The sequence below is a fragment of the Sarcophilus harrisii genome, chromosome 2 (genome assembly GCF_902635505.1).
Source record: "Sarcophilus harrisii chromosome 2, mSarHar1.11, whole genome shotgun sequence".
Classification (NCBI taxonomy): Eukaryota; Metazoa; Chordata; class Mammalia; order Dasyuromorphia; family Dasyuridae; genus Sarcophilus; species Sarcophilus harrisii.
In genome coordinates this window covers 481641653-481653280 of record NC_045427.1, presented here as the reverse complement: position 1 = coordinate 481653280, position 11628 = coordinate 481641653, and the positions used below count along the sequence as shown (strand labels likewise).

Below are 11628 nucleotides of genomic sequence, written 5' to 3'. Positions count from 1 at the left end.
CATGTAAATTTGTTAGGCATGGGTGGGAAAGTCAGAAACATAATATAGTAGCAATCAGAAAGGAGAGAGAATTGGGAATAAGGAGATCTAGTTTTTTCTTCCAGAAGAGCTACCAATTAGTTGTGTGACCTTCAGCAAATCACCACCTTTAGGCCTCACAAGGGGGCTAAAATACATAAATACAATGGGAAGTAGCTAAAGTAACCAGCAGCATCTAGCATTTGAAGGGACTACCAAGATGGTGTAGGTATGCCAGTTGTCATCTATACTGGGACTGGAGTCATGAATCTTTTTGTAGTTGTCTCCTGACAGCAACGAAATAAATCCTGGTCAAAATGACACTACTCTAGTACTGTGACTAAAGAAAAAACTTTTTAAATACGTAGCCAGCCAAATCATGGATGAGTTTCTCAATAGTGATAGGTACTATGAATTCTGTTATAATTTAGCTTGAATTTATTTAGCAGGTCACCATGACTGTTAATGGGAGCAATTGGAAAGTTATGGAAGACAGGAAGCTTGATCAACTAAAAATAAAAGGAAAAAAAAATTATGAGGGAGAAGGAAGAAAGAATCCAGGAGACTGAGACAGGAATCATTTATCAAAAGCTCTCTTAAGATTACAAATGTACATTTTGTTATGGATTTTTTTATTTTACACATTTGCACCAAAGAAAGAAAACTAATTACATACAATATCCTGATTTATAATTTTTCTCCTATACCCATTATATAAATACCCCACAGTGATTTGTTTAATAATGTTAGGAAAAAAATACTAAAAAATCTCTTTCTGAACCTTAATCTCAAATGAAGAAAGTACTCTTTATTGTCTGTAAGGACCCAGAAATTTGCTCCTGGATAAAACACCTTACCTGCATTCTTTAGAGATCATATAGTTAAGCAAATCCTACTCAAGGTATACATACTTCCTGAAAGTAACGCCAGAGGTATTAGCTCTCACTTGCCAATACCACTGTTTCCTTAGCCCTTCTCTGGTCCTTTGAGTAGTCAAAATCTCATTATAAAACACTGAAACAGTCCTTGTAATAAGTCTATTGTGTATCAAATTAATTTTTTTCTTATCATTTGGACATTTATTGCTTTCCTCAAAGATTGCTCCAAACTAACTGCAATGTTAGTTAATTCTAACAATTAGTTAGAAAATTCTAAGAGGATTCAATTCAATATACATGCAGATGCTTTCCCATTCCCCAAACTACCCAGCTCTTCCCTTAATCTAATGTTTCCATTTGATAATTAATGCAGGAGACAATTTTTGCATCAAAGCTGAGCATTAAACATCTCTTTTCATGCATAAGTCTATCTGAGATGGCATAGACACATAAGGAGAACTTTGAGAACTTTCAGCATTATTGATCAAGAACTATATTTCAGGTGGCAACAAAGTAAAGTTGTTTTTTTTAAGTATACCCTGTCAAGAACACCCCAGGGGATTATCACAGTAAAGAGCAGATTTGTTGAAAAAGAACATTTGTAGACTAAAGATTTTCTGAAGTTCCACAAAACATTAGAGTTGAGATGTGGTAGCTTTTTACAGTGGTGATCAGTAATGCTAAATTCCTCAAGAGGAAATGAAATGAAGGAGACATAGCTATACGCACATTGGACTCAAGTACTCTAAACTATAATACATGGATTAGGTATTGTCCTAATACATTTGGGAGGGGAATGGCATTTTGAAAACCAGTGTGGATTTTGCCAAAACCTATGTTTTTGAAACTCAACAGCTTGTCAGGAGACGATAAGATAACTTTTCTTTTCTTCCCAATTGTGCATGGAATAGGGCCAGCAGCCCTCAAAGCTTGCCTATTAATTTAGGATCATTTTCTCAATGAGAATATTTTGTAGATAGAGAAAGATAGCCAGAAAACCTTTCATAATTAGGAATCCTGTACATCTTCCCTGGGGCCATGATACTAATTTATTTTTGAAAGGAGACATGGCATATTATTTTAGGGAGGTACATGCTATGGGGTAATAAGATGAAGCATCATTAGCATGTATTCTTTCAATGAAGAGTCTCCTAGCTTAGGAAATACATCTTTTACACAGTTGGCACTACAAAATGCTGCAATGCACCAAAATCTTTACAATACTCTCCCAGTTTTTGCCAAAGTGGAACAGGGCAATCAATAGGAGGAAGTGGGGGAGGAGAGAGAAAAGGTCAGGTTAAAGAACAACAGAAGAGATCATGACAGTCCAGAAATTTAATAACTCCAGAAAGAAAATTCAACAAGACTTCCCTTTTAGTCACAAGCTAGCTTAAATAAAATGAATAGAAAAGAGAATTTTGGGTAGTGTTATGTCTAGTATTGGTAGAAGCAATACCAAATTTACCAAGGCCATAGCCTAAGAAACAATCCTTATACCAGAGTAAATGTAAATATAAGGAAGATCAATTTCCAGTTCATCAGTGTTGACTTCCTTAGGGTTTTATCCGGTAGGAAAGTAACTGTAACTCAAATTTTAAAGGACCAAAGGACTCAGGAGCAGGACTGAGTGCTTGGCTAGAGTGGACAGCTTGAATTAAAAGAACATTTCCTGTTCGTGCTGTTCAGGAAATAATTTTCTAGCAATAAAGGCAGTCTATTGAAATTTCTTTTAAAAATGGGATTCTCAATTTCCTGAAATTCACAGCATTGTCCCAAAATGTAATATTTTTTCTTTGGGGGATGGGGAAGTGTTTGGCACAGGTAGACAGGGATTACAAACTTTGTGTAGGATGTAGCAATTGAGCTGAGCTCTGAAGAAAGCTAAGGATTTTACTAGGTGCAAATGAAGAAGTACATCCCAAGCATGGGGGAGGATGGGATTGTAGACTCCTTTGGGGCTACCCTCTGAAAAATTGAAAAGGATTTACTCTTAGTTCACATAAACTCTCAAAGTTACACTAGAAAGGGGGGAGTTTTTGAATTTGGTGGAACTGTTGGGCAAATCTGTTCAGTTCACAGCATCAATCAATCATTTATTCATGATGGAATAAGCCAGAAGTAATAGCTTTGGTACTGGGAAAGAAAATGGATTTATTTATAAAAAAATGATAGAATCCATCTTTTTAATTTTAGAAAGAAGTGAGGCAATTTAATTGTATTTTGTCTCTACCCAAGTCCCATGCCCAACATTTTTCTAATTCACCAGTATAACAAAGCCCTTAAGATCCACTTATGAACATTTCTTGCTAGAACATTTAGTGATGGAAAACAATTCTTTTGTTCCAATAGTTGCGGGTCAATCTAGCTTTTTATTTATTTATTTATTTTTAAAAGCTAACATTTTATTTGTCCATTTCATGTTCCAGAGGGGTTGCTGCTCAGCTACAAAACCACAGAAAGTCAGATCTGTGAGTAAGCCTGGAAGTATAAATGAAGAATTAATAAATGGTTTTTACCAAAGAGAAACCTGAGACCAATGTCCACATGCTAATTATACCCAAAAGGCTCTGCTGCTGTTAACAACTGTAGCAGCAATAATGTTACTGGTACAGTACAACAGAGGCTATTAATGTTGCATTGACTGAGTAAATATACCCATGCACTCACACCCAGTCTCTCATTCATATTTTTATTTTTAAAATATATAGATATTAAGGACATCCCCCTTCCCTACCCAAGCCCCTCATAGTAGAGACTATTGTTGTACCTTTAGTTAGGTAACTGCGTGTAGGAGAAATCGCACATGTGTCACTATCACTATGAAGTACCCAAGTGTGTTTCAGGTGACGTACCCCATGAAGTGAGATGTGAAAGGAGTGCCTTAGAAGTCTTGGAGTCACCATCTATATTATTTTGGTATAGAAAAGGGAGGGAGGGCAGGAAGAGAACAAAAAAGTCTAAACAGTCATTTCTATTCTTTCTCTCTACACTCAATTTAAGGTGGTCTTTCAAGAGTTTACTGAATGAGACAGCATATATCTGAATATTCAAGACATTTTTTTCTATCTCTTCCCTATGGAAAATCCCTTCATAGAAGATCTGGAGAACACATGGCTAGCAATCAGCACTTAAGATGACTCTTGTTCTACATTTAGATGTTTCAAACATCAGAGAGATGATACTTTGCTCAGGGGGTATCATGCAGAGAAAGATAAATTAGTGGAAGTATATTGGAAGTCTATTTCATCAACTGGCTGACAGATGCTTATTTTTATATGTTCTTTCATCTATCTTTCTCAAGTATTAATATATATGCTCCTCCATCACCAACTCTGCAGAAAAAGTTAGGGAAAGAAAAATGTAAGAGAAACACACAACCTTGCCCAGATCACAAATCTTTCAGTTTGCCATACTAGTCAAGTTCTTTATACCTTGAAAACAAAATTCTCAGTGTTCTTTCAAAATTCAATAATTAATTTCCCAAAGCTCTTTATCTCCACTGTTCAGGAGAAGACAGCCTGCTCTGTGAAGGTAATAGCAGTGAATAGCAAATATAAGATTCAAGATTCAAATCCACAGGTGTACAAAAGCAGCTAGAGATTAACCAAACACCCTTTCATAAGTTCATTAATGGACTCCCTCATAGCAACATTACTTAGATCAAGAAGCACTTATGAATGGAGCCTCCTTTGAATCTTTTAAATTGTCACCAGTTTCTAAGCATCTGTTAAAAAACAAAGAATATCTTCTCCATCACATTTTCCAAAAAATCATCATGAGTTACAATACTCTTATTTTTAGGTGGTTATTCACTCACACACTCATTACCAAGAGTATTCTTGAAAGGTGATTAGATTTCCTGTTATCTCAATTAAAAAAAAAATCACTTAGAGCCCCTAAGTAAAAGATTTCACTGATAGCTCCACTTAATAGCACCAGATTTCTTCATTGAGAGAATTTTCTCAAAGCCAGGGACCAGAGAGTCTCTGTTTATTGCCTAGCACTCAGGGAGATAGACATAAAACCCTCTTAATAGTCTCCTAACCCATACAATCTGTACTATCTCCCAATTTCCCTTTCTCTTCAATAATGTTCAAGAATAAATTTTCACTTGCTTGCAGTTACTCATATGAGTATGATTCTTCCTCATATCCCTTTTCCATTGATATTTCCACAGTTTAAACACATGGCTCACGACCTGGTGAGCCACACATTTTGCTTTTTCATATCACAAAGAAAAAGAAATATTGGTCCCAAGAGAAGAGAGAAAGGACTTAGTGTTATATGGGACATAGAGAATGGTGTAGGGGAAACGCCAAAGAAAAAAATAATTTAAAAAATTTCAGGCCTATGACTTTTCCTCTCATTTCTGAGGTAAAACAGACAGCTACAGTATGACAAGCTCCAAGTATATCCCCTCTTTATAGGGAAAATAACATTCTCCTTCTTGTATTACATCACAGAGAAAGAGAGCAATCCTTCATCTTGAGCATGACATCATAGTCCTAGGATGGTAAAACACTTTACTAATGCATTATCCAGTTTTGCAAATGAGGTGACTTAGAGGACTTGCTCAAGGCCGTACTTGGAATTAATAGCAGCTCTCAAGACTGTGATTAAGATTCGTGGGTCTGCCATATAAGCTTGTGTGATGCCTATTTTGCTTCATAAAATAACCTAATTTCATTGTTTTCCTTATATCATTGCCACAACAATTTAACTTTTATCCTTTCCTATCAAAATAATAAAGTAACTTTAAGTCTTTTCTTTTAACTTTTGTTTACCTTGTCCAATATAGCTTTCATGTATAATGATTTATATCACAAATCTCAATTTCAATCTCTCTCTCTCTCTCCTCTCTCTCTGTTTCTCTCTTTCCATTGGTATGACACATCCTAGAACAGAACCAAATACATTTCTGAATACCCAATCATTAACAAAAGGGGGAGGGGGGAAAATATATGCATATAAAAATTTAAAACAAATGAAATCCTCATTTTCTCCTCCTTTGTGTTCCCCACATATCATTCCCACCTTGAGGTAAGTTCGAACTTTCTTGTGGGCAGCAACAGATCCATTTCCTTAAAGTACAGAGGAAAAAATTAGGTTTCTGTGACATTCTGCTCCCAGTCAGCATCTTTTGTTGCATCAATGTTGGGACGTGAAGACTGCTCCTGTTCACTTACAGTACTATTAATAAATTAAAAGTTTTTTTGAAAGTGCTCTTCTCAAAGTTTGTTCCATTATGCTGTGCTCTCCCATTCACCCTGGGCATCCACAGATCCATTTGTCACCTTCTTGACTTTCTTCATATTCTCCATCACTCCTGAAGTTGTCACCCTTTAAAAAAAAAAAAAAAAAAAAAAAAAGGATGTAGTTAAGAAAACTTTAGGCAAAGGCTTTTTTCAATAGTCTCTCTATCTCCCCCTCCACACATGTCCACACACTATACATTTTTGAAAGTAACAAGTCCTTTCATTAGGCGAATGTTCTTGATTCATTATCTTGGCCTTATCCTCACTTTCCCTTGTTCACATATCCAACTGGTTGTCAAATCTCAATCTTTCTATCTTCACAATATCTCTCAAATTTTACCTCTTCTCTTTATTCACATGGCTGCCAATTTAGAAGAGGCATTTATCATCTCTCATCTAAATTACTGCAGTAGCCAAAATGGTTTCCCTGCTTCAAGTTTCTCTTCACTGCAGTCCAGCTTCCATAAAGTTACTGAAGTCCTTGTCTTTTAAGGACAAATATGATCATGTCACTCCTCTGCCCAATAACCTCTATCAGCTCCCTATTGCCTTTAAGATAAAACATAAAATCTTCTATTTAAATTTTAAAATCCTTCACAATCTGACCTCTTATCTTTTTGACCTCTCTGGATACTACTCCCATCTCTTGCCCTGAGATGCACTAAACTGGCTTTCTCTTTGTTCCTTAATTCAACCCTCCAATTTATCTGCAAGCATTTTCACTGGCTGTCTCAAATGCCTAAACATATTCCCTCCTCACCTCTGCTTATTAAGAGTCATTCAAGAAGTAGCTCAAACAGAAATTTTTCCTAATTCCTGTTAGTGAAAATTATCTTGTATTTAACTCCTTTTTATTTATTTACATGTTCTCTTTATATTTATTCTGTAAGACGTATATATGTATTTTTTCTCTTCAGCATTGGAATATAAGATAATTTCAGAGTAGGAATTATTTTATTCCATATCTTTATATCCCAAGTACTTAACACAGGGCCTTGTCTCTAGAAGGCACTCACTTTTTTTTTTTTTTTTTTAAATAATAGCCTTTTATTTTCAAAATCCATGCAAAATAAGTTTTCAATGTTCACCTTTGTGAATTCTTATGTTCCAAATTTTTCTTCCTCCCTTCCTCTCGCCTCCCCTAGGTAACAAGTTATCCAATATATGTTAAACATGTACAATTCTTCTACAATATTGCCACATTTATCATGTTGCACAAGAACAGATCAAAAAGGGAAAAAAAGAGAGAAAACAAAAGCAAGCAAACAACAACAAAAAGGTGAAAATACTATGCTTCAATCTATACTCAGTCCCTGTAGTCCCCTTTATGGATGCAAATGGCTCTCTCCATCATAAGTCTATTGTAACTGACCTGAATCACCTCATTGTTAAAAAGAGCCATGGTCATCAGAACTGATCATTATCTCATAATCTTCTTGTTGCTGTATACAATGTTCTCTTGGTTCTACTCATTTTACTTAGCATCAATTAGATCATGTAAGTCTCTCCAGGCCTTTCTGAAATCATCCTGCTGATTGGTTTTTATAGAATAATAATATTCCATTACATTCATATACCATATTGTATTTAGCCATTCCCCAACTGATGGACATCCATTCAATTTTCAGTTTCTTGCTGCTACAAATAATTTTGCACATGCAGGTCCTTTTCCCTATTTTATGATGTCTTTGGGATATAGGCCCAGTAGAGACACTACACTGCTGGATCAAAGGATATGCAGTTTGATAGCCCTAGAAGGCATCTATTTATTTATTTATTTATTTTTGACCATGGGAGAGATTTTTATTTTATTTTTATTTATTTTTATTTTTTTTATTTAATAGCCTTTTATTTACAGGATATATACATGGGTAACTTTACAGCATTAACAATTGGAAGGCATTTATTTAATAAATGCTTATGAACTGATTTAACAGGCATATTTAAGGGCTTAAATGAAAATGCCATATAATCAAGACGTAAGGAAATGGAAGACCATAATAAGGGAAGGATACTAAGATATTATAATGAGTCCTTCACTGGGCTAGGATTAATAGTCCACCGAATTTTTATTATATGGTTTAAAAAAAATTTTGATCTGGAAAAAGTTGCCAGTGTCAGGTACTATTGGATGAATTGTGAATTTGTATAGCTATTCTGGAAAATAATTTGGAACTATGACCAAAAAGCTATTAAATCATCTATATTCTTTATCCCAGTGACATTACTACTAGGTTTATATGCCCAAATAAGTCAAAAAAAGAAGAAAATGTACAAAAATATTTACTGTAGCTCTTTCTACAAGAGCAAAGAATTAGAAACTAATTGGACATCTATCAATAAAAGAATGATTGAATAAATTTTAATATATAAATATGATGGAATACTATTGTGCCATGTTAACCTAATACAGTGAAAACCTACAATACCCAAAGAGGTAAGAAATCTGATTGATACAATAACCAGCTTGATCTCAATGAAGAAGCATGCTATCCACTTCCTGATTCAAGATGATTAGATATTTATTGAACATGGCCAATGAAAGAATTTGTTTTGCTTGATTATATTTGTTTCAAAGATTTTCTTGTTTTGTTTTTTTTTTTGGTTCAATAGTTTTTGTCCATTGAAAAATATTTTAATTTAAAAAGATGTACTAGATGTTCACCACAAGTTAAGTTGAGGTCCCTTGTTAATGTAATCCAGGTGTGATTAGGAAGAGCAGAGTAATTGGAAAGACTATATCTCTCCAATTTTTGGCTGGGAAGATAATAATTGTATTTATTTTTCCAAAAACATGTAAAAATAGTTTTCAACATTTTTGTAAGATTTTGTGTCCCACACTGATGCATTGTTGGTGGAGTTGTGAACGAATCCAACCATTTTGGAGAGTAGTTTGGAACTATGCTCAAAAAGTTATCAAACTGTGCATACCCTTTGATCCAGCAGTGTTACTACTGGGATTATATCCCAAAGAGATTATAAAGAAGGGAAAGGGACCTGTATGTGCATGAATGTTTGTGGCAGCCCTTTTTGTAGAGGCTAAAAACTGGAAACTGAATGGATGTCCATCAGTTGGAGAATGGCTGAATAAATTGTGGTATATGAATATTATGGAATATTACTGTTCCGTAAGAAATGAGCAACAGGATGATTTCAGAAAGGCCTGGAGAGACTTACACGAACTGATGCTGAGTGAAATGAGCAGGACCAGGAGATCATTATATACTTCAACAACAATACTATATGATGACCAGTTCTGATGGACCAGGCCATCCTCAGCAACGAGATCAACCAAATCATTTCCAATGGAGCAGTAATGAACTGAACCAGCTATGCCCAGAGAAAGAACTCTGGGAGATGACTAAAAACCATTACATTGAATTCCCAATCCCTATATTTATGCACACCTGCATTTTTGATTTCCTTCACAAGCTAATTGTACAATATTTCAGAGTCTGATTCTTTTTGTACAGCAAAATAACGGTTTGGTCATGTATACTTATTGTGTATTTAATTTATATTTTAATATATTTAACATCTACTGGTCATTCTGCCATGTAGGGGAGGGGGTGGGGGGGTAAGAGGTAAAAAATTGGAACAAGAGGTTTGGCAATTGTTAATGCTGTAAAGTTACCCATGCATATATCCTGTAAATAAAAGGCTATTAAATTAAAAAAAAAAAAAAAAAAAAAGATTTTGTGTCCCAAATTTTTTCTCCCTCCCTAAGACCACAATCTGATACACATATACATATAAAATACTTTTAAACATATTGCCATATTTGTCATGTTGTACAAGAAAAATCAGACCAAAAGGAAAACACTACAAGAAAGAAAAAGCAAACAAAATAAAACAAAAAAGGTGAAAACACTGCTTTAATCCACACTCGGTCTCCATAGTTCTCTCTCTGGATGCTGATGGCATTTTCCATTCCAAGTCTATTGAAATTGTCTTGGATCACCACATTGCTGGACTACGTCTATCATAGCTAATTATGGAGATAACAAATAGAATTAAGGCCCTAAAAGTGCAGAGTTAAGATTGTAGTTCTCTGCCCTTTCCTAGAAGAGCAAAGTTATTCAACTGAGCCTGAGGCTGAAAGTGGTAAAGTAACTGTTAATCTAAGAGAGAAAGCAGACTCCAATAGATTAACCAATAGACCAAATGGATCTTGTAAAGAGCCAGCCCAGCAGTCAAGTGATTTACCTGGCCCAGCCTTGAAGCCAACTGATATGTCCAGTGGAAACTCTGAGAAGCAAGTCCTGTCTGGCAATAAAGCAACTAATCGATCACTGATACTTACGCCTTTTGCCTCATTAAATTTTGGGGGGATTATCCAGAGAAAGAAAGCACATCAAAGCCTTGTAGTTTTGGAGATATAAATTATCTTACCCTAAAAAGCCTGCTTATCATTGTACTTTTAATTTTCTGCCATGAGTGTGGTACAATGGATATAGTGCCTGGCCTGGAATCAGGAAGACGCCTCTTTCTGAATTCAAATCTGGCTTCAGATATTTACTAGCTGTGTGACTCTGACAAGTCACTTAACCCTGTTTGCCTGTTTCTTCATCTGTAAAATGAGCTGGAGAAGGAAATGGTGAACCATTTCAGTATCTTTGCCAAGTAAACCCCATAAAGGATCAGGAACAGTTGGATGTGACTAAAAATGATGGAGGAATAACAAATAAAAATGTGCCTCATGTTGGGGAAAAGGCTCTATATAGTTCCTAGCATGCCATTTGGAGAAATGCCTGTTTTAAAAGGAAAAAAAGTTTCTGAATAGTACCATGTCAAGGTTGGATTAGATTTAGATTTTTGTCCAAGAAATGGAGTCTCAACTACTAATTTTGCATTCCTGACCTTACAAGCTCTGGCCTATTTATACTGTCACCTTATATGGCAATGATAATCCTGGGATCAACCTGTACTTAGAATAACACTTTGAAATGAAAGGTTTATTACCTGAAAGATAGGAAAACCACTTAACTTGGATGGTGAAGATATAGTAATTCTTAATATTAGGAGTACTAGAACACATGTAGTGTAGAAAATCCTTCTTGTCCCTGAATCAGAAGTCTTCATTTCACCAACTGCCTCAATCTCAAGTGTGAAACAACTCTCTGTTGTGATAAATTTGCTTTCAATCCAGACTGCCAGCTGTACAAAGATTTTCCTTACAGACTGACAATATATAGTTATATTTATTCCTAAAATTCCTGTTGTCTTTTTTTACTTTGTGAGCTTGAACATGGTAGCAGTTGACCTCTACAAATAAAAGTCTGATATTATAGATCAGAATGAAAATTGATTTGACTTTAATAAGAACCTTGAATTCACGACTTAAAAGTGACAGTCTTTTATATACTGATAAAATCAAATCCAACAAAGTCTACTAAAGAAGCTAGGGTCACAAAAAGTAGAGCTCACCAACCCAGATGGCTAATTCATTTATAGTAGAGGAAAAATTTTAGAATTCA

At 35.1% G+C, this 11628-nt stretch overlaps 1 protein-coding gene across 1 annotated transcript in view; it reads right to left on the bottom strand.

Annotated features, from left to right (window-relative positions):
* Positions 1-581: 581 nt before the first annotated feature.
* Positions 582-11628, bottom strand: part of GPR107 (G protein-coupled receptor 107) — a 96685-nt gene continuing 85638 nt past the window's right edge. The window contains exon 18 of the mRNA XM_012553970.3: positions 582-6236. Within this exon, the coding sequence (XP_012409424.1) occupies positions 6140-6236 (97 nt within the window). The 3' untranslated portion in view covers positions 582-6139. The remainder of the gene's footprint in view (positions 6237-11628) is intronic.